Genomic DNA, 24860 nt, shown 5'->3' on the forward strand with positions numbered 1-24860 from the left:
TGCTGTCTGATACAGGTGGTCTGATACATGTAGTTTTTCCCATCAGGAGTTACATGTACCTGCTCATGGGTATGGGTCTTTGAAGTAATGTGTGTAGTACTGTGTACCATGTGTATACGGTTGGTTGGTTGACCTGAGTTGTGTCTTTGAAATGTCAACTGTGTGGGGTGGGGTGGGGTTTGGTAGGGTGGGTGTATAACTATAGGGAGAGCGGTGTGTGGTGTGGTGTAGTGAGTGACCTTTGACCAATGAACTTCTTTTTCTGCAATTTTATCATCAGAGTGCCATAAAATTATGCGGAAACTTTGAAATTGTCTTTTTTCAGCAAATTGTAGTGTAAATTTTCAAATTAGAAACAAAATATAAAATTTTGCTCCATTTTTTGGAAATAATGACCCATTTTTTCAAAATGTTATACAAAATGACCCCCTTCTTTCAAAATTTTATACCCAATTTACCCTTTTTCATTTTATTATACCTAATGACCCATTTTTATGCACATTCCTAAAGCAATTCGCTACTTGCACGGTTCCGCCGTTATGCACTAGGTGGGGGGAGAGCCGCGAACTGGCAGCATACATGAAAGGAAGAATTATGTAACCTTACACAGAACGTTATGACTAGTTCAATTCCCATTCATGTATGCTGCCAGTTCGAGGCTCTCCCGCACATAGTGCATAATGGCGGAACCGTGCAAGTAGCGAATGCCATTAGGCAAATACATGTCACATTCAAGTTGAATGACCTCCCCCACCTCCGGGCATGGGCTCTGACCGAGTCCGGACTCGATCCGGACTCGGGTCTTATTTTTGTTGGACTCGGACTTGGCTCGGACTCGGCACCCCTGGACTTGGACTCGAGTCCGGACTCGGACACAAAAGGACTCGGACTTGGCTCGGACTCGGATACAAATGGACTCGGCTCGGCTCGGACTCGGACAAGCTGGGCTCGGGTACAAATCTGCTTTGCGGGTCATTATTCCCTGCGCGATGCAATACTTTGCGGGTCGTGGTTTGCTGCATTACGCAATACTTTGGCTTTGCGGGTTGTGATTCACTACACTATGCAATTCTTTGCCGGTCGTGATTTGCTACGCAGTACTTAGCGAGTTGTGATTCGCTGCACAACGTTATACTTGGCTTGTCGTGATTTACTGCACTACACAATACTTTGCGGTATTGATTTGCTATATATGCAGCACTTTATAGAGAGTTGTGATTCGCTGTGCTATGCAATACTTATCAAGTCGTGATTCGCTGCGCAACGTAATACTTATTACTTAGTGAGTTGTGCACTAGGGCGCACACCACTAAATAATCTTCCCATTGAAACACGTGTAAAACACCGGTTTTCTTTGCTCATTTTGAGGCCTTTTGGGCTCGTTTTAAAATATTTTATGATGACCAGTCGATTGCAAATCGATGAAAGTTTAACATATGTTTCAATGTATGGGGGTTCTTCCATCTCGTTTTCCCGCTAGGAGGCCGCGAACAGCGCCCTCACTGTTTTTGACATGCTCTCAAGACTGCAAACCCGATTCTGCCATTTTTAATTCGCGGACCTATTTTCTCAATAATTATAAAATGCGACTTTTTTGGCGACTCAAATTTATGTATAGGCTTTACACTTTTATTTAAGCTATAATTCGCCACTCTTTCTGATTAATAAGTCTACAGACCAGCCCAAAATACCTCAAAAAGTTTCTGTTTTTACCGGAACTCATTAGGGTTACACAAATGGCGCATTGATTTAGTGGTGTGCCCCTTCAAGGAATAATGATGTTCATAAAATCGAATTTTTTATATTTTTCTTGAAATATAAAATGTTTTGAGTAAAACACTCAAGGTTTGAGTGCTCTGTGACATCCACATCAAGAGAAATGTCCTATCAAAGATACATGGTGCATTCCAAAAATGTGCACATTTTCAACATTTTGACCATTTGTGCTTATTTCCCTAGATTTGCATTAAATACCAATTCTCAACATATAGTTTTAGACCGTTTATCTGCTAAAAACCGCTTTAAAATGAAAAGAAATTAGGTTTCATAATGGCAAAGGTCTATATATTAATGATTTTACAACAATCACCCCCCCCCATAAAATAATTAAGATTTGAGAGGTTTAAAGACTTGTGCCGATTTGTCACCTTAAGACAATTTTGCTTCAAATCTGAGAAATATTAGTTTTCTCACAATTTTTGACAGTTTCTTTAACTTTGAAGGCCTCTGAGAGAATAAACTTAGCGCGACTTGCATCTAAAACGCATTAAATATATTCACTAACATAAAAACTATCTATATAAATCAAAAACCGCAATTTAATCGAAAGCCAACTTCAATTTTGGCTGAATCTCTCAAGAGCACGATTTTACGCCTAGGCCCTTCGAAGGGCGCACACCACTAAATAATCTTCCCATTGAAACACGTGTAAAAACACCGGTTTTCTTTGCTCATTTTGAGGCCTTTTGGGCTCGTTTTAAAATATTTTATGATGACCAGTCGATTGCAAATCGATGAAAGTTTAACATATGTTTCAATGTATGGGGTTCTTCCATCTCGTTTTCCCGCTAGGAGGCCGCGAACAGCGCCCTCACTGTTTTTGACATGCTCTCAAGACTGCAAACCCGATTCTGCCATTTTTTAATTCGCGGACCTATTTTCTCAATAATTATAAAAATGCGACTTTTTTTTTTTTTCCAATTTATGTATAGGCTTTACACTTTTATTTAAGCTATAATTCGCCACTCTTTCTGATTAATAAGTCTACAGACCAGCCCAAAATACCTCAAAAAGTTTCTGTTTTTTACCGGAACTCATTAGGGTTACACAAATGGCGCATTGATTTAGTGGTGTGCCCCACTACGGCGCAATACTTTGCGTTTCAAGATTCTTTGCGCTATGTAATACTTAGGCCTAGGCCTAGGTCACGCTAACATGTATGTACTGTGCCTAACCCTAGGCCAAGCTAGCATGATGATAATGAGGCCTAGGCATTATGTTTGCGATATGTTGTACCGGGGCCTAGGTCAGGCTACGATGTTTAATCCATAGCCTACGCCTAGGTCTCGCAAGGCCAAGGCTGAAGTCAGGTTAGTAGGCATATGTTTTTACGGGGTTCTAGGTCTAGAACAGGATAATATGGGTGATCATAGACCTATTTTGGTATAAAATTGATGAGTTTGAACCCAATACTACAAATTTATTGGTCGAGCTATGAGTTTAAAAATATTGGGCGAGACGTAGTCGAGTCCAATATTTTAAAACTCATAGCGAGACCAATAAATTTGTAGTATTGGGGGGAAAAACCATCAAATTTTGTATTATGTTTTCAGAATCTTTACTTGTCTTAAATCTCTTTAAGGATAGTCTGTGTTTATAAATTATCGTAGAACTCTACTAGGTTCGAAGGCATGCAGCTTCCAAGTTCATGGCCATCAAAATACAGTAGGCCTACCGGTAACATTCGGTGCAGCTGTAATATTTGAAGGATTTACCAATGCTAGCAGTAGAGTCTAGAGAGACTGGCACCTGTGGCACTATCTATGCTGGTTTCATACTTTCCTGCCACTTGCCGCTTTGCTGCTCTGACAACAATTTTACTGCACACTGCAGTCGCACCAGCTACGGTTACCAGTAGCAAGCCGAGATATTATTTCACTCTACCAGTTTGCCCAAAGCGACAGATCGCTAGGTCTAGGAGTTGAATTCAATTTCAGTCAACTCGGGAGCTGCGTCGCTCTGATATATACTTATGATTATTATCTGAATCATATAGGCCTATTTTTAACATTTTGCATGAATTGTACCTTAAATTATGAATACCTTAAAATTGTTCAATTTTACCCTATAGGCCTACAATTATGAAGTTTACCCTACAATAATGAATTTTACCCTAAAATTTTAAGGTAAAATGCATATATTTAAGATATTAGATATAATTCCGATAATATAAGGTACAAAAATATTCATGTATCATGTGTGCATTTCAAAAGCTTCCCCTCCCGCAACCCCCTCCATCTTGTCTCAGGAGCTTGGCGACGATTAAAAATTATTTCCACTAATTTAAAGTTTATTTTACGCTATATGCTTTGAAAAATACTCTAAATTCCGTGTTACAAATTGGACGATTCCGTGATTTTCCGTTTTACATTATAAAGCATTGAAAAGTGAATACAAGCATGTTTTTAAAAGTGTAATTTGTCCTATATAATTATATGTACATTTTTACTGTAGTCTCCCCTCAAAATCCCCATTAAAATTAAGCATCATTAATTGTCTTGTGTGTACTTCCGATAGCTGTATCGGCCAAGATCTTTTTTTTTTTTTTTAATAACATTCGGCCGAAGCCAGTCTAAACCCAATAGTGCTCAGAGGCTACTAAATTCAAGGGATGCCTCCAGATATGACGGGACAGGACTATGGGAAGAGGTCTGATTTTGCATCGTAGGTCTAGAATAAATGCTAGAATGGATTGTTTAATGGTTGATTACTGCTAAATTATCACTTTTCTTTTCTTTGTTTTCTTTTGCAAATCAACACATAAGTTAGACATTTTACACAGTTTTCCATTATTTTGTGGCATTTTCAAATTTCCGTGAGCAAACCCCGAATTCCGTGAATTTTTCTGTTTTTCCATATCACGGAGAAATCGTGGCTTTACGGTAGCCCCTACTGGGAAAATGAAACTAATAAGTAGAAAATTCCAGGCGTGTTTGTTTTGTGTGGGGTGTATTTTTGTTCACACCACCAAAATGGTCATAAGTGCTCAAGCACGGAATCAAACTTGCACATGCCATACACTGTAGAGCGCCATCAAACATCGCTTCATCTTTCTTCCCTCGGGCATCTATAGAGGGCCTGCTGTCTATTACTAGATAATAATTATTTATAAATAATGCACGTTTTCAAAAATTTTATTAATTAATTAATGACACTCAAGTATGAAAGAAAGGAAAACATAATAGAAATTATAAACAAATTTTAACGATGTTTTCGCGAATGCGAAGAAAATAAAAACATTATGGAAATCACTGATTCATAAAATGTTTCAATTGTAAATTTATCGATAGACATAAAAACATTAAACGCTTCGACCACTAGAAAAACAAATGGTTTTGGCCATACAAACCAGGAACCTTCGCATTTCCCGTTATTTCTATCAAGAATTTTGAGGTTAAGAAAAAAAGAGCTAAAAAGGAAAAGCGCAGCAAAGTACAGAATCAATGAAAAACAGTTCCAGAGAGAAGAGTGGGGAAACAATAAAGATAGACAAAGAGAGAAAGTAATAGGAGGAACAGGAAATAAGCAAGTAAGCAAGTAAATAAGAAAACAAAAAATAATAAATAGTTTGAAGAAAGGATTGCAAAGAATACACTATAAAAAACCGAAAGTGAAAAAGAAAAGAAGCAAAAGAAGTTAAGAAATTCTAAAATTACAATGAAAGACAAGGAACAGAATTAAAAATGAAATGAAAAGAAGCGAAAGTTGTATTGTTCAAAATGGTATCGTATCATCCCTTTTGTTTAGAGAAAATGTATATCAAGGCTGTCCACTTTCTGCACTATTGTTTATATGCCTGTATATTATCTATTGAAGTTTTGGCCTGTTTAAATGAGCCAGGATAAGAAATACTTCCCCATCAGAATATTTATATAATAATGTCTTGGTTATTCCTTCATGTAATTTTACACGAACTTTACGGTTAGGGTTAAGGTTAGGAGCTGTTAGGGTTAGGATTATAGGGTTAGGATTACGAGATAGAAAATATCGACCATTTTTCCATTGTTAATCCATCATCTGTTGAATGTTGTTGTGTCTTTGTGGGTGTGTCTGTGTGGGGTTTGTGGGGTGTGTGTGGGGTGTCCCGCGGGTGTGGAAAGGGGTGGGAAGTGTGCGAGGCTTGTGGGTGTGTTTCCTTGTGTTTTGACTGCGTTAAAAGCTTGTTTGGTTCAGGCCTCGTTTTTCGAGCCTCGGTTTACCAAGGGTAATAAGTAAAACGCGGTTAACGAAGCCCGAAAAACGAGGCTCGATCATTATTTCAGTTTTAATCCATAGTATATCTATTGAATGTTGTTGTGTCTTTGTGGGTGTTGGGTTTGTGGGGTTGTGTTGGGGTGTCCCGCGGGTTTGGAAGGGGTGTGGAAAGTGTCTGAGGCTTGATGCGTGTGCTTGTGTTTTGACTGCGTTAAACGCCGTTGCAGGCCTCGTTTTTCGAGCCTCGTTTTACTAAATACCCCGGAAATTTAATGGTAAAAAAAAAAAAAGAAGAAGAAAAAAAAAGCGCAGTGATTTATAGTGCGCTATATGCGAGGCCCGAAAAACGAGGCTCAATCATTATTTCATTTTTAATCTATTGAATGTTGTTGTGTCTTTGTGGGTGTGTGTATGGGGGATATCCTGCGGGTTTGGAAGGGGTGTGGGAAGTGTGTGAGGCTTGTGGGTGTGTTTGCTTGTGTTTTGACTGCGTTAACGGCTCACAACTGACCAAATTGAAAAAGAGTATTCCTTACATACCATTGCCATATTTATAGGGCAGAAGCAGTTGGTCTAAAAAGTTCCAATTCTACTTAAAACAATACGGTTTTTGTATGTATGTGATATTTGGGGCAATTTCATAAAAAATTTATATTTTGTTAATTACTGCTTAATTAAAGTTCGAATCTAAACATTCGTTTGCACACATGTGACGCACAATATGGTGATTCTCTGCTGCGCACCATTTTGTTTTTACTTAATCGATTTGCAGGTAACTGCATATTTCCCTTCCCAATTTTGTGGGTTTTTTTACCGTAAAATCACCTTGCATTACTCAAAGATCGGTTTCTCAAGAAAATGCTTATAAAAAGAGCTAAAAGCCGTCGCCTTTTCTTCACAAAACTATAAGCTCAGATAATTCTTTTACTCTAATTGAAAACAATTTCAGGTTTTTAAGATAGCGAAGTTTGAATTCAAGGTAACAGTAGGGGAGATTGGGGTTAGTTGAAACATTTTTCACAAAATCGTCTTTTTAACGCAAACCGATTACTTTCAAGAAACACTAACCATATCAGTATAAGCATATACATACATGCTACAAATACAGCCTTAAACTTTATTGGATCTGCTTATGATTATTCATATAATCCAATTTGAAAATTTGAAAAAAAGTGTTTCAACTAACCCCACCCCTGGGGTAAGTTGAAACATAGGGTGGGGTTAGTTTAAACACGGTTTGTAAAAATTTCAAAATAATTATTATTGTGTTGTTAGGGTTATATACTTCCCTTGAAGGCACCCTTTAGCATACAATCAGTGTGAAAAAATGAATAAATAAATATGTGGGAGTGCGGGTCAATACTTTGGACACAAGGTGACGAGTGTCACCGTGGAGTGCGTGGACCAAAATATGAGAAGCCTAAAATATTATAAAATGTACTTTCTGTGTGCACTTTTTGCTTGTATGATTGCTTTTTAACCATATTAAAGCAATATTGAAGAAATGGTAAACATGTTACAAATTTTTAAAAGTCAAATTTTTAACCATATTTTTCTATGCGATTTTCACGTGTCAACTAGCCCCACCTCAAAAGTTTCAACTAACCCCGATGCCTATTTTTACATTTCAAAGTTCATTACACAAAATAAGAAATACAATAAAACTTTTATTTAACATTATTCTGGGACTTACTACTAGTGCTTATGATACTCAAAAAATAATCCCCCGAATCTTCAAACAACATGGAGATAACGCATCTTTTCTGAGGGGTATAAAAATTAGTCAGTAAGTCAAAAAACAGATATTCCTTTCCCAAGCCAACACTGGTGGGGCATCAGTGCTGTTGCTAATTTGGTGGATGACCCTTACTAATACCTATTACTATAGGTGCCAGTAGTTTACCAAATTAATTTTTTGTGTCAGAAAAAAATACAATGTTTCAACTTACCCCGCGTTCCAACTAACCGCAATCTCCCCTACAATTCAATTCAATTCAATTCAACTTTTATTTATACACGGAAAGGCCCAGATCAGCCCTGAGCTGGTCTTCACTGGGGCCGTGTTTTACAAGATACAATATGAAATTAAAAACATATAATGAAATTAAAAACATATATATAAGCAGTTGGAAAAAATAAATATTGCATAATAACTATAGGTACAATTTAAATCATAATCACTGAATAACATGTCTTTTGAAGGAAGTAAGATTTACAGAGGACTGTGCTGAAGATGACATATTATTCCACATAGTAGCACCTCTGTAAGAAAGACTACGCTCTTATAGTTATTTGAAGGAACAGGAATTTTAACATTTCTTGGATTACGCCTGAGGTCGTATTTATATTCCTTTTCCGTAAATAACTTGCATATATTTTCAGGAAGTACAAGTATATTGTTTGTCACTTTATACATAAATTCAGCAAGATGAATATTTCTAATCTTATCAAAAGATAACCAAGTGAAGATAATTAGGCAAGTCATTAATAAATAAAATGAAAAGGAGTGGTCCTAAGATTGAGCCCTGAGGAACACCGTATATAATTAAAGTTAGAAAGTGTACCATTTACAAAAGCAGCTTGAGCTTCAGTTTTTGAATCAGAATATTGTAATTTACAGTGTCAAATGCCTTTCTTATGTCAATTAAAGCAACGACAATTATATTACCATCATTAATAGCACCATACCAGTCTTCAGTTATGGAAGCAAGTGTGAAATTGAGGTAGAATGTAGAGGTCGGAAACCAGACTGATTGGGAGAAATATACTATGAGAATTTAAATAAGTGTAAAACTTATCAAAAATGGCTCTTTCATATAATCTTAGAATGGATATGGGCAAAAAGTATCCAGTTGTGTCCCCGTAAAAGCTTGTTTGGTTCAACACATCAACATTCAATAGATATACTATGGATTAAAAATGAAATAATGGTCGGGCCTCGTTTTACTAATTACCCGGGGGGTATTTAGGAAAACGAGGCTCGAAAAACGAGGCCTGAACCAAACAAGCTTTTTTCGAGCCTTTACTAACACCCAGTTGAAAGGGGGGGGGCCGATTTGCACGGCATCGTTTTATATTACGCCCTAAAGAGGCCTAGGTGTAAGAAAGTATTAGGAAGACGTTCAAATATGCAAAATGATAAGACAATTTAAGGTTTAGTGACCCCCCCACTCCCCCAAAAAATGTTAGTGTTATACTTATAGGGGGGGGCAAAGATGTTTTGGCACCTCAAATTGAAAAGTATAAAGTTCCAAAAACCCACAAATTTCACAAAATCGCCCCTTGGAAAAAAATGTCCACTTTTTCAAAATCACCCCCCCCCAAAAAAAAAAAAAAACAACTCCTGCGTAGAGTGCCTGCTCAGTAGCTGCGCGGCGCGGCATCATGACCATGTCCCACGCGATTTCTTTTCCACTATTTCAGAAGTTGTGACAATCATGCAGCTGATCACTATCATGCACTATGATCCCACTCAGGTCAGCACAACACGAGCAGATGGTTACCTTCCCTGAATGATACTGTAATTTGGCATCAAAAATCTAGGGTATAGTTGTCGGGGTTAAACCTTGCCCAGGGTATATCGTAAAAGTAGCTCAAGTTCAAGCTCGCTGTCAAAATATACGATAAAACATTATCATTTAGGTTGGGTTTCATAGTCAAAACATTTTTAAAAAACTTGTCGGTTTTATAAAAAGCTCAAAAAACGTTTTCTATCAGAAAACCAAGAAAAACAACGCATCACAATGAAAATCAGAATGAAAAGTGGAAATATTTCCCTAAAAACGCCCCTGAACGCTGTTTAAAGTATATTAACGCCCTCGCTTTTCCACATTATTACAGCTTACATAAGCTTACATAACACATTGACCAATGTTTGCCTCTTGAGAAAATCACTTATTTGATCAATGATGACGTCACTAATGGAGAAAGCAAAAGTCTATACATATTGATTAGATATCGACATATCATTCAGTTCTGTATGCTTCCACTTTACATCACAAGTGGAAGGAAGTTAAAGCGGGAACAGGCACTGTTTGATCTATGTGGTATGGTACATGTAGTAGGCGTGTACGGAACGTACATGTACACGTGAAAACCCTGGGATTTGCACTTGGTTGTTGTAATAATCCGGAGTAAAATGTGAGTATGAAATTTTATAATTATTAGTAATTTGTGTGAAAAATATTATACTTTACCAAATTGTATTGAATATAAATAAAATGAAGCGGGTCTAGTTGTATAAAAAAACCAATGGTAATAAAAATAGTACATGCAAACATGCATGGTAACTTTACGCGTGCAATTACAGTTGAATAACAGGCTTGAATAGACCTATTTAGAGTGTATAAATTATAATAAAATTTATCATGGATATATATGGTCGTGTCGTCGTGATGAATAAATTGCTCATCATCATCATCAAACTCTGGAACACTGTCTGATGGGTCTATATAATTTATGATATATATAATATAAATTGCTGCATGTTGATAAATGATCATAAACGAATATAGGCCCTACTGCTTGTAATTTCAGGAATTGTCACCCTGGAATTATGGAAACTTTTGGGCCTATAAAAATGGCAAAGACTTGCTGAGTTCATCTGTGAGGTCAAATTTGGGCAAAAATGCTCATTTTTGGAGATATTCCCCCAAAACCGGGTGTTGTTTTTTTGGTCATTTTTTTATCGGAACACGTAACGAAAAAAAATTAAAAGCTAGATAAGAATATTTAGGGCTTGTTTATTTTATTTTTTTAATTGATCAACTTCACCTGAGACGAATAATAATATACCTAAATTTAGGTATATTCGTCTCAGAACTTCACCAAATAGGCCTATATATGAAATTTGTAATTAGTAGGCTAATTATTCCGTTCGTCCATTTTTCAAAAACGCTCGATTCGAAATATTTTTACATTGCCTGCATGACGATGAGCTTAAGTTTATATGATAATAATTGGAGACTTTTATTTCAAAACTTCATGGAAAGGAAGAGAATTCTTTGGTTTCTTTCCAGGATATGGTTTGTCCGAGGTAGGATAGTTAGGGACCGTTCACAAACACTTGTTGGGGGGGCTGATGCAAAAAGGGGCCCTTAAATCTTTGGGGGCCCTGAAAAAAATGACCACAAATTTTCCTGGGAAAATTGAGTTTATATGCTTTTCTATGGGGTTGACCCATAATTTTCATGTCAAAAAGGGGTGGGCTCTGAAATTTTTGAGATCTCGAAAGGGGGCCGAAAAATTCTCGCGATTAAATTTTCTTGCATCAGCCCCCCCCCCCCAACAAGTGTTTGTGAGCGGTCCCTTACTAGGAATCCGTTAATTAAAAGTGGGTGTTTCATTCCGGGGTTTCGTTACCAAATGTATTAATTACTCTAGCTCAGATCTATTTGTGTGAATATTCTCGACCATCCATGTAAATACACCGTAATAAAAAATATCGAGGGTTGCGAGCTAGCCAGAAAGCCTAAACTCACAAATATCTGCTCCCACAAAATGAGGATCAAGTCCATCATCCACACATGACAAAATTCGATAGAAAAAAAAGAAATTCTGGAGGAAATGTTGGTTTTTAAGGGTGGTCCATGCAATCATCTCCTATGTTGATACCTGTGTGTGGGTTTCTGACCAAATTCATCTCATACTAGCATATTTGGCCATTTTATTCTAAAATTAAAGTACCAATTTATTTGCGCCGACTTCGCACAAATTTATTTCTCTTTTTGTACCACATTTCACCAGTTAGGCTATGCATCATTATCATGATATGGCTTCGCGTGCATTTGTACCATAAACTTATTTTATTATATAATTTAACCCCGGAATTTAACATAGTTTTCAACCGGCAACATCCGTGATGGATATATCCAGTAGCCTACAATTATTTTACAGTGAAAAGAATATATCAATTGATGAAATAAATTGCCAATTACTCTTCCGCTAATTAGCTCCACAGAGACGAGATGCTCTTTACCGTTATTAATGTGTTTATTTCTACAGTATAGATACTCTTTTAATTGACCAGGCATTTCAATTAGCATGATTAGTATGTACGTACATGTATACGTCCAAACTGTATCCGGGAACTGTATCCATTTCTGACATGGTGCTCTTTATCTTTTTTCTTCCAAGCAAGCGTAACTGATGTGAACTGATGTATGGCAAAAATCTCTCCCACAGTGATATATGATGCCCTGAATTTAAATATGACTGAATGTGAATTAGTTCTTTATCAGCGGCACGCGCCGCGCCAGGAATATTTTTCTGTGGAGAAGGGGGGGGGGGAGGGAACAAAGTGATTAAGAATTGGAAAATGTTTCTCAAATTTGGCGATTATGAGCTATTATGGCATGAAAGAGTGGATTTTCGGCGATATTTTGTCTTGACTGCGGGAAAGAAAAATTAAAAATGGGGACGAGGCCCCCCTTGTTCCTCGTGGCACCGTCAATGGCCTTTATTCTTTATCCCTGGATGTTAAACAATACACGAATGCATGTTGTCAAAATCAATATTGTTATCGATACCAAAACACATTAAACGTCCATGACCTACTTTTTGAAATATCAGAAATTCTAAAGTTCGCAATAAATTATTTCAATAGGAAATTAATTCATTTTTCATTCAAACAAATTCTTAATTCACGGCTAGTACACATTTCAATGCCAGTATAGTTTCACGTGATGGTTAAAATGCGTGGCTGCTGGTTTGACATGATTATCGCAGGATATTTGTTATCTGCCCTCAGCTGAATACAGCATCACAGGCGGTAGTTTGACATTATTCATATCGCAGGATGCTAGTTATCCTGTCATCAGCTGAGTACAGCATCCTGGGTAGTGGTTATTCTGTCCTCAGCCAAAGTACAGCATCCCAGCCTAATTTCACATTATCGCAGGATGCTGGTTATCCAGTCCTCAGTCGAGTACATCATCCCAGTATAGTTGACATGGATGGTTAACGCAGGATGCTGGTTATTCTGTCCTCAGTTGAGTACAGCTTCCCACAAGTTGTTTCTTCTGTAGAGAACACATGAGGGTGTTAAGCCTGTCTCGGTCAATGAACAATTATACGATGCTTGTGAACCCTTAAGTCTGTTGCCCGACCCAATTTACATAATGATACAATATCCATGATTTATCAACACACGAGTCAATAAAGCGAGATGATAAATTGTCGCCTGATCAAAGTTCATTTTGTCATTATCTAGAACGCTCAGCAACTTTTAGCTGCTTCGTGTCATTCATGAAATACAAATTTTAAGGCAAATAAAATTTACATTTTTTTTTTCGATGGAGGCCTAAACTTTATCAATCTATAATGCGCGTAGGGGTGTTCCGGATAAGTGTATAGCTGGGAAGAAAAGCCGACCACCAAATGAACATTTTGATTTTTAATAAATTTGCCATAAAATTTGTATTTTTACGCAATTTAACATATGAGAAGGACATTCCTCTATACACAATGCAGTTTGGTGTGGTCTGATCCCGGGTCTGATGTGCTCTCAGCTCCCACAAAAAATTACTGTGCAAAGGTATAGAGTAGGCTACAGAATGCACTTTGGTGTGGTCTGGTGTGCTCTCAGCTCCCCGCTCAGCTCCCACAAAAAATATTGTGCAAAGGTGGGTCATCGAGCCCTTAGGGACCGATCGTTATTTGCGGCAGGGGGGGTAATGGGCGTTTTGGAAAAAATATCGACAAAAAATTTCGCGTTCCCCCTCGCGTCCGCTCAAAATTTTCGGATTCCCCTTGTTTTCCCGAATTTCTCCATTTAAAACTTAACATTCCCCCCTCTTGGTTCAACGAAAAATTTCGCGTTCCCCCCCCCCCCCTCAAGACCCAAAAAAATTTCGGATTTCCCCTCAAAACGCCCATTCCCCCTGTCGTAAATAACGATCACTCCCTTAAAAGGGCTTAAAGAAGGTCCGGGAAAGAATTTTGGCCCAGAACAAAAATTATTGCCATACAGCAGCTATTCTACTTATTGCCTTTTGAACACCAACAGTTGTTTATTTTATTGCAGCACTTTACTCAATCAGCCGGTAAGACCACGACACTACATGATTGTAGTCCACTGCACGTCCGACTACCACGATGAGCAGTAGCAAGTATGAGAAAGTTGCGGGGAAGGGCGGTGAGGTAAGAAGATCAATTCATTTTTGCTCTCTTGTATATTTTTCCATAATTTTTGTAAAAGATCAGAGTATTATCTGTTTTATAATACAAAGAAGTTTATATAGACAAACTGTTCGAATTCTAGTGCAACGGTGAACAAGCATGACAAGGAAGTGACACCGCGCCGTCGCTATGTCATATACATGTACCCCATTTTCGGTAAAGTCGGTATCGCGCGGTACTAGCGGGTCTTCCGATCGGTACAGACCCAAAATCCGGGACACTAAATGCATGCTTTTATTTATGCAACTCTGACAATTATTATTATGATGATAAATAATAATTTTTCATTTATTATTATAATAATAATTTATCAAACTATGTTGTGTCATTTGTTTTCATTTGATGTTTAAAAATGGGTCTACTGTTGGACTAAAATACCGGGGATAAAATAGTTTCAAATATTGCAGAGAACTTCATATCTGTAAGAATTTAAATATTTAATATAATATTAAATGCGCGCTATTAGTATTAATTATAATTTGGTATACTTTATGATGTACCTACATAATAGGCCTAATACATGTATGGATGCAAATTCTTAAGGGCATGTATAATGTAAATTGTAGGCTATAAATGATATCATATGGGAATATTATTAATAATTATCAGTGGTTCTTGTGCTGGAATTGCCTTTATTTCAGTTAATTAACGTATCTTGTTGAAAATTAATTAAAATCTCAATACAGAAAATAATACAACAGCAACACACGGATATGATCCATGCTATAAATATGTGATACACAATGCACCACGCACACCCATAGAATCACAGTTTATTCCGTGCATGTGTAAAATTGTATGTATCTTGCATATTTCAACAGTTGCTTCAAATAGTTTTTATTGATTTTTGGTTCCGTTGAAGGTCGTTGTCTATTGTTACGTTTATGGTTCATTTAATCCCAATCAAGCGTTTATACAATTTCGATGTTCACATGATTACAGCTCACTCACAAATACACACAATTTACATGTAGGCTAAATAATTTTACCTTGTACATGGAATTTTAATACAGCTACCTTGAGGCGAATATCTTGCGTATATCAGAGAACTTTGGTCAACTTCTCTGGTATTATAGGCCTATATCACACAAATTCAAATCTTTTATTTAAATTAGTACTTACCGTAATATTAAAACTTAATTTTAATAGTAACATAAAATCATCGAGATAAAACTATTTATCTCGATGATAAAATTACATATTTAATATACAAGCATTCCATGAGAGGGTATTTATTTCCTATAGTGTTTGAAACTTAAAGGGGCATTTCGTGATCCACAGCCTCATCCCCCACTTTTCCCAAAAAAGTTGAGATTTTTACACCACTTGATACCTCTGGCTACATAATGTTTATGTACCAAATATTTCTTGCAGATTAATTCGTTTAGCAAAAATATCGCCAAATTTGAATTTCGTTCTGGTGCAACACATTGTCTATGGAGCAGTGTAATACATGCATAACTCTCAAACGCAAAATCGGAATCAACTGAAATTTTGGAAATAAGCTTTTTTCGTAGATATCTACTGAAAAATGTCATAAAAAGAGGATGCTAGGATCACGAAATCATCCTTTAACCAATGGTCATAAAGATAATACGAGTTGAGTTCCCAGTTGAGTTTAATGTAAAATAGGCTACAGTGTTACATGCTAGTTTACAAAATAGAGGTATCTATCTAACATTTTATGGCTATCATCTGCTAGTCGATACTCTGCATGAGCCCAATCAATCATTTCATTTATCAATGCATGCTTTCAATTTCATAAAACATGGTGGTATTTATAGGCTTAATACCCGCCTTAATAAAATGCATATTAAATGAAATTATTGTGGCAGTATAGGCCTATAGGCTATATAATAATAAATAATAACTGATACAATTTCCTGTTTTTTATTTGCAAACTGTACATGTACCATATTATTCACTTGTTGTTGTATATTACTGCACATTTTACGATTTTATTTGTGTGTCAGATGGTACACCGGTCCCTGTGATAATTATGTTTTAATAATGTAGATCCAGCTGCATGGCATGCCATGCTTTATTTCCTTCTAATTTATCGAAGTCCAAAGGTTGTTTTGTTCAAACAAAATTGCGATAATTTGTTTGATGAGAATTATTTGTCTCTGCGTATAAATCCCATATTTCTCAAGTATTTTTATGTTTATCTAAGGTGGGCGTGTACATTAAGGTTACGATAGCCGTGCAGGCATACACAGTTAATATCTTAACAGGTTTTAATTTGAACTAATTAGCATATAGCCGTGTATTATATAATATAAATCATTTAAGGTAGCCAACTCGGGTATAAAATAGCCGAGTTGGCTACCTTAAATGAAAATCAAACCTACAAGTTCACATTAAAACTCCAGAAGTTCAATTCAAGGCGTGGGAACAATATCAAAAAAAATGTAGAGCTTGTTTTTGTGAACTGGAGCGTACTTGCGTTCAGTTACTATACTGAATCATCTGCTTGACTTAACTACTATTTTATTTGATGTCAACTTTGACTGACTACCTTATTTAACAACAATCTGAATGAGTTTGGTGCTCCTCAAAATGAGGGATTTACGACAAACCGAACCAAATACCTGCCAGCCCGTGTAGGCGCTAGGGAGGCGCAGCCGTGGCTTACTTAACGTACAGAGCTTAACGTACGATGAGTAGGCTATTAGTATAAATATAATTGGGGGGAAATAGTCGAATTCAGTATAATAGTTTTTTGTTTTAAACACAACTTGATATATTTTTTTGGTGTCGGAAAAAAAAGCAGAACTAAAAACTTGGAAATTAAATGACTGTATTATCCCTTATTTAGGCCATGGAAATATAATTGTTTGTTTCAGGTTGTTTGCCGGTCAAAAAGTAGGGTCGGCTGGTCACAAAAATATTACTAGTATATCAGGCATGAGAATTTAAATTTTTCCAAAGGATCTCCTTTTTTTGCCCAAATTTCCTCGTTTCAAGTATTTCTTTTTAGCCCGTTCTGAGCATTTTTCCCCATTATTATGCGCATTTTCATTTTTTTTCTCCAGAATTGCCCTCTTTTTTAATTGAAATGTATTCTCATGCCTGTCATACCGCTCGAGTGCAGATCCGTCGGAACACGCTTTTCATACGGAATAAATGCTAACCTCATCGTGACATCATCCCAAGCAGCAAAGTTCATCTCCCATTGAAAAAGCGTTATCCGACGGCGGGTCCGACGGATCTGCAGTTGACCATTCTGCATATGCAAGCTATCTGAGAGACTCGAACATCACTATAGTTCCTTCGATAGGAAGTTGTGACAGGTGCGGTGCGGTGATTTTTTTGCTCCCTGTTGAGGCCTCAATTGTTTTTATTTTTTTAAATAAGGAGCAAGTCAATTTGTTTTTTGTTTTTGATAGTAACAGTGTGTTAATCACTGAATAGAATCATTAGGTTTGTAGAAACAGATTGAATAAATGTTTTTTGCGCAAAACCAGAATTTTAATCACGATTGGTGGTTTCGTCTATATCAATCAAAATAATGTGTTAATATTAACAAAGGGAATCTCAGTTCAAAATTGTCAGCATTTCTGTAGTTCTTGTTCCTGCGTTCGGACAATGTTCACATTTCTTTAAAATTTTACGGCCTATACCTGTTCGACTGAAAGATTGTATTGATTTCTGTATAGCTTCACCATGTTGTAATTTTGATATTACTTAGGCCTACATTGTATGTTACCATGAAGAAACAAACAAAAAAACATATAGGCCTACACATTAATATTCGAACTTTTTAAAATTCGCTTAGCGTCACCTTAAACTCGCTACGATGTGCTAAATAGTGCGGGTATCACTTGCATGCTTTAAATATCATGCTTAAATGATTATGGCAGAGTCACTCGTTAATAAAAAAAATTTCTTTAAAAAGGAATGGGGCGACCAATGGAAGCTTTGATGTAATGTGCTGAAATACGTGTAGCTTGAAATGGAACCGTTTGGATAACATATTTTACTTCATTAAACGGAAATCGCTGATGAGAAATACCAAAGTAAAATCATCGGCAGCCATCTCAGTTGTATTTTGAAATAGCTGTAGGCCTATTATATACCGGTATATACCGTTATATATACACGATGATATATTGGCAGAGACAAATATTTGTGTAAATTATTATTATTATGTATTACTGTCACTGTCATCATTTTTTCAGGGGAATGTGACGATCCAAACGGACGTGGACGATGGACCATCGAAGAAGGGAAAGAAGGGGAAGAAAGGAGCGAAGAAGGATTTAAATGAATTGAAGAAGGAATTGGAAATTGTGAGTAGACTTTTTGCTTTTATTATAAAGGCCAAGTAGATATTAATTAACATGCGATTTGAAATATAGGCCTACTAAGTATAAGCTAATACTGTAGTGCCGGGCGCCTTGTCTCTATAGCTTTCTGAAAGGATTTCAATCTTATAGAGTGGTGACTCAATGAGGTATAGCCTAGATCTTTAAACAAATGAAATATTCAATTTTTCTCCCTCACCACCGTCTTTTAGGTTGAAAGTCATTATTTTCCTTTTAGAGAGTGCATAAACTAATATAGATTTGAATTTTTATGTAAATGTACCCCAATTTTTTCAATCTTTTAAATCTATGTAACAATAATTCTAAGATATTAAAAGTAGGTGACATGGTACCGTAAAATGGGGTAACTTTGGGCACTTTTGAGAGTTTTTAAACCACTGCTTCCAAACAAAACCAATTATATTTCTAATTATCTCTTTTTGTGACATTAGAGTTCCCTTCTTCACCTTGAAGTTGAAAAAAAAAATTTAATAATTTTTTAAGGGTGCCCTATGGGTTAAAAAAAAGCCTGACCAAAGTTATCCCGCATTTGGGGCAACTTTGGACCGAGTATTACATTCCACGAAGAAAAAAACAAACAAAAAATTGATCTTCGCTGTATATGGGCAAGTTGTTGTTTTTTGTGACATTTGACCCCTTGCAAAATTAATCAAGCGCACATCCTTGCTCACAAATATCAATTTTTATTTTTTCTGAAAAAAATGCTCATTTTTGGTCAAAAATCATGATTTTTTCGTAAATTTCGAGGAAATTGGACATGAGTGAGTATTATTTCTTCAAAATATATTTCTTAACAAATTGACACCAAATATGACTAAAAACAATATTGCTGTACGAAAATATGACCATTTAAAAAAATATATTTGACCGACCAAAGTTACCCCGCTGACCGAAGTTACCCCATTTTACGGTACCTCACTCCCATCATCACCATCTGGCACCGCCACCGCACCACCACTTTGCATCACGTTTTCAAAAATGTTTTATGAACGTTATTAAAACGTTTTTATACCCTTCATATAACCAGACATTAAACCTTTTCTGTAAAACGTTTTCTGTTTGCTGGGATGCCTATAATAACCCCGCCTATACTATACAGTAGTCAGTAGTAGGCCTATGTAAGTATGCATACACGGGCCATAGTGGTGTGTCTTTGCATAGGCCTAATTGCTTATCCACAAACCTTCAACTTCAATACTTCAAAACGTGGAATTGGGTTGTTTTTGTGATAGCGGGCCTCATGGTAATGTATAAAAACACCATACAATATCGGACTAAAGTCACTAAACCACCTTCACCTTCAAATCTCGTGAAATAAGAGCATATTGATCGATCTACAGATGTATATAGTATATGCGTCATTCCGTATACGTGTGTAAACCTTTGTATGTGTATATAACTATTTATAACTTCTCTATGATTTGTTACTTTTCAGGATGACCACAAGATTCCAATTGAAGAGCTATTCGACAGACTTTGTACGAATCCTCAAACGGTAAGATTTTACCATGTTATATTTCAAATAATTTTCAATCAAACCAGCTGTTACCATAACGATTAACCGTTCTTATTTTCATTTGAGACTTCAATATTACAGCTAAATACCGTACTGAAAGGGACATATTGGGCTGTTAATAGCTAGTTTCCCAATTTGGCCCCCGATTGGGTGCATTTCCCCCGACTGACTGACAAAAGTGGGGAGTGGGGGTGAGGGACACGTGCAAGTGCATGCAACCCCCCCCCCCCACCCTTGCACGCGCCACTACATGGAAGACCCTTTATTTCTCCTTTGGACAGATACCCAAAGGACCCTTTTTCTAACTTGAAATGACTGGTTTGCATTTAAAAATTGTACGAATGATCCCAGCATGACACATAATCTGTTAAAGAACTCATCAGTGTACGTTATGCATATACTAAGATGTGGGATAGCATGCACTTGGTTGCACCAATCCGTATATCTGACAACGATATAGCATAGGGCCTTCAGTTCAAAACAGAATCGAAATTTTGAGAAGAACCTGAAAAGGTGAATGAGTAAAAACTAAAAGCCCAACAACGAACTGATTCAAGTAAAATAAATAACGTGGAAATTTGCCTCCTCCCTCAAGGAAAATCTGACAAATGTGTAAGTGACATTCTGGAACTGAATCGGAAATAAGCAAACTAAATAAACAAGATAAAAAAGAATCACCGGTAAATTGCACAGTTTGCATAAAATATAGACCATTGGTGTAATTTTCTTTTTTTCAGGGCTTAACCAAGCACAAAGCTAAGGAAGTTCTTGATCGTGATGGTCTCAATTGTCTCACCCCGCCGCCCACAACTCCAGAATGGGTGAAATTCTTGTCTCAAATGTTCGGTGGGTTTGCGACTCTGCTATGGATTGGTGCCATTCTTTGCTTCTTCGCCTTCGGTATTGAAGTCGGTACTAAAGATGAACCTCAGAAAGACAACGTAAGTATTGATTTTAAAGGAGTATTTCGTGATCCTAGCATCCTCTAATTCCTCTTCACAGACATGAGAATTTTCCGGCTTTTGCAGGATTTCCTTCTTTTTTGTGGTCCAAATTTCCGCACTCTCTTTTAACTTCAGCCCTTTTTGGGCCTTTTTAGCCTAATTTCACGCACTTTTTCAGGCTTTTTTAAACTTTTCAGGTTTTTTTCATGGATGATCATTCTCATGCCTGTTTATGACATTTCTAAATAGATATCCTCGAAAAAAGCTTACTGTAAAAACTCGAGAGTTAGAATATGTGCTTACTATCGAGCGCTTTTGAAAACATAAAATTGTACCAAAGTCCGGTACTTTACCAACTGAGCTATGGGGTTGAGACACACATGTGCAGGTTGACTTGTTCGTATATAACTATATTATGTGTATGGATGATTTGCTCAAAACCCTTTACACTTTTGTGGATGGGGCTCTTCATGTTTGCATGTTTTGAAGCGCTCGATATTAAGCACATATGCTAACTATCGAGTTTTTACGGTATTTCAGTTGATTCAGATTACCTACGATTTGTCTGATCAAGGTGCTGTATTATTTATTACATATTATGCTATAACTAATGATTGGGTCTTTTCAATTTTACAGTTGTGGCTGGGTCTGGTATTGTCAGGAGTCGTCATCATTACTGGTATCTTCTCATACTTCCAAGAACGAAAGAGTTCTAAGATTATGGAAAGCTTTGCGGGCATGGTCCCACAGGTAGGTCAAAATAGGATTAAAATTATGTTACATTATATAGTGTGCTGACAAATAGAATTTGTCAAGAAAGTTTAATTTTAACTTGGACAAATATGATGCCACGGCAAATTGTGAAATTGTTCAGTAAAAAAGAAACCCAACACATCATGAATAGACCAAAAGTTCGACGACGTCTATGAACTACGAAAATCGTTAGAAGTTGGTAAAAAAAGTTCAATTACTAGTTCAAATATCTGTCAAACTTCACCTTTACGTTTTACAATTACGTTTCAGGTAAGGGGGGGTCAGTCTCCTAATGAAAGCACGTTCGCGTTTTATAGGACGTCATCGGGCTTTTGGTGTGTCCCCTAAAATGATATTAAAAGAAGAAAGAAATTAAATGATAGTCATTCGTTGATTTTACTTTTTTACGATATGACTACCTCAAATAGATTTTAACCGACAATTACGTGTAGGCTTATTGGATCTCTTTCAGAAAAAAGTACTGACATTTTTGATGTCTAATTTCCTCAACACTAAATTGATATGTCTATACGAAATTGATAGAGCCAATATTTGGTCTCCTCTCTAACATGTTTTATTCAACATTTAGTTCAGTTCAGTTCAGTTCAGTTTTATTTTCATCTCAACACGCATACACATAAATAACATGATATAGAAAGAAACATTTTGTAATAAATTAGTAACAATGCAATGCCAAATAATTTACAATTGAGATACCAATATTAATATTACAAAATAATATTTTAATAATGTGGTATGAGAGATGTGGATGCCACAGAAACGCAAAGCGTGCAAAGTTGTGGCACCCATTTGAAGGTTACAGACAAGTCTATAGCTTAAATACAATATTCGATATTTATAAGGTTACAAATTCTATGAATGCCATAGACAGACAACATAAAGTCCGAAAAATCAATGAAGCATAAAATGCGAACTAAAGCAGCGCATGTAAATCCATCATGCAGGAGAAAGCACTTTAAACATCATCATGTAAATATCCATTGATGAGCTTTTGTTTGAATGTTTTTTTAAATACGGTAGGAGACGGGGTGAGTTTAAGGGATTGGTCAAGATCATTCCAGAGGAGAGCACCATGTGTTTTGATGGTGTTGCTAGCAAAAACCGTATTAAATAATTGGATGTGAAAGTCTTTAGAATGTCTGGTATCGTGTGTATGGATGTCGTCATTAGTAGTAAAGAAGTTTAAGTAGTTAACGTGCATGTTTTAAAGTAACATCATGTCCGAATAATAAATGATATGCCCTATTATGAACTTCGGCGGCTCCAGAAGCATCGAGAAGCATAGGGCCCTAAGCCGCGGCTCATATTCCGCAATTTACGGTACCATATAGATATTAAAAAGTCTCGTCGGATGAAATTTTAAAATAATTTTAATGTTGTTACAAACCTTTTGATTGACAGGAAGCTCTTGTGATGCGTGATGGAGAATGGAGCTCCATTGATGCAATACAGGTCGTCCAAGGTGACATCGTAGAGGTCAAAGGTGGTGACAGAATACCTGCTGATATTCGTGTTATTGAATCCAAAAGTTTCAAGGTAAATATTAAGAAGTTCGGGTTCGGGGATGCAGCAATTCTAGTCATGTCATTTAGTTATGAGAACGAGTGTTTCAAAGAATGAAGATAAAATACAGGCTGTATCAAAAATGATTGTTCTTTATCTATTCTCCGTCTGCGTAGGTCCTAAATTGGGTGTTCTTGCCCGCATCTTCCAAACGCACCATTGGATAAACTTGAAATGAATAGACTGTTAAAGTATGAAGAATAAAGTCATTCGGGTGGATCGTGCGGTTGGAAAAAGTAGGCTTTTCAAACGTGAATGGACGACAATCATTTTGATACAGCCTGTATACTATATAAATAATATAATATCATAATATGTTAGTTAATCACTTTGTCAGTTATTAAGAAGGTCATGCATGGTTGAGCTGGCGAAACAAATATAATGGCTTGTACTGGAAACACGTAACTCATTACTCATATATACTATACCTGCACATACCCTGGCATCGGCACCCACAAGTCTCCTACATAAGCTTACATATTATCTGCATGTACTTGTACCGTTGTCGAGGTTAAATCGGGCGGCAAAAAGGAAGGAGAAGGGCGGCAAATAGAAGGGCGGAAAATTGTCAAATATGTTTAAAAGTTGTTTAACTAATGGAATTCTACATAAAGAATTTTATTTTTTTGGTTTTAGGTTGCTAGCGACTATTATCGTTTTTCTTTCTTTTTTTCGCTCTTATCTTTTATAGCCAACTTTTTCGGGCCGTTGAAGGGGCGGTATTATAAACCACAAATTCTTATCCACATGACCCTAAACTTCACCTTATACCTTACCTTATACTAGTAAGCCCTAATCATAACCCTAATTCCTAATTTAATCTAATTTGACAATAAAATGTTCTATTGACTTAGCTGTTCAAGACAATAATCCAAAACCGGACCTTTGCCCTGACGGCAGACGCAAACTGAACTAGTCTTTTCAATTCGGTCTTCATTTATAGTCCTTCACATAGCCGATACAACTGAGGACCAATCAAGTATATTGAAAACATTATAATACGTTGCTTCTGCCTTAATTTTTTCCAACAAAGTGAATATTTTCACTTCACAACTAAAATTGGTTCATGTTTACGTCATGACAGGTGGATAACTCTTCTTTGACTGGAGAATCCGAACCTCAATCTCGCTCTCCAGATTTCACCAATGAAAACCCTCTGGAAACCAGGAATGTCGCTTTCTTCTCCACTAATGCTGTCGAAGGTATGTAGGAAAAACATTTAAAATGACACATTTCGCGCATGTTATATTAATGGTTCATGATTTAGTCTTACAAAAGCAGTAATCATGTACATGCTCTTCGAAAGTCAGGTGTGGTTACAACATTAATTCATGAGAATTGAACAGAAATGTTAAATGTAAGAATAGATAAAGAAGATGACAACTCTCAAATTTAACGCTGCCTTTGGCCTAAAATGTTAGCACAATACCTCAACCAAGAGGCCTCACAAAATTAGAATAATATCTTAAGTACTCAAAGGCTGACAGTAAAATTGTTCACTTGATTGTTGGGAGTGGCCTTCTTTAACTTGTTCTTTGTCTTCAAATCTGTTTCTCACTTCTCTTTCCATATAGGCCAGCATGC

The 24860-nt window shown here is 36.6% G+C and overlaps 1 protein-coding gene across 1 annotated transcript in view; it reads left to right on the plus strand.

Annotated features, from left to right (window-relative positions):
* The first annotated feature begins 9958 nt into the window (after nucleotides 1-9958).
* The window catches only part of LOC140169979 (sodium/potassium-transporting ATPase subunit alpha-3-like), a 28419-nt gene continuing 13517 nt past the window's right edge, over nucleotides 9959-24860 (plus strand). Inside the window, exons 1-8 of the mRNA XM_072193293.1 lie at nucleotides 9959-10113; nucleotides 13997-14112; nucleotides 18333-18443; nucleotides 19915-19974; nucleotides 20733-20936; nucleotides 21576-21689; nucleotides 23115-23249; nucleotides 24361-24478. Coding sequence (XP_072049394.1) covers nucleotides 14068-14112; nucleotides 18333-18443; nucleotides 19915-19974; nucleotides 20733-20936; nucleotides 21576-21689; nucleotides 23115-23249; nucleotides 24361-24478 — 787 coding nt within the window. The 5' untranslated portion in view covers nucleotides 9959-10113; nucleotides 13997-14067. The remainder of the gene's footprint in view (nucleotides 10114-13996; nucleotides 14113-18332; nucleotides 18444-19914; nucleotides 19975-20732; nucleotides 20937-21575; nucleotides 21690-23114; nucleotides 23250-24360; nucleotides 24479-24860) is intronic.

This window comes from Amphiura filiformis, chromosome 14, assembly GCF_039555335.1.
Source record: "Amphiura filiformis chromosome 14, Afil_fr2py, whole genome shotgun sequence".
NCBI classification, from domain to species: Eukaryota; Metazoa; Echinodermata; class Ophiuroidea; order Amphilepidida; family Amphiuridae; genus Amphiura; species Amphiura filiformis.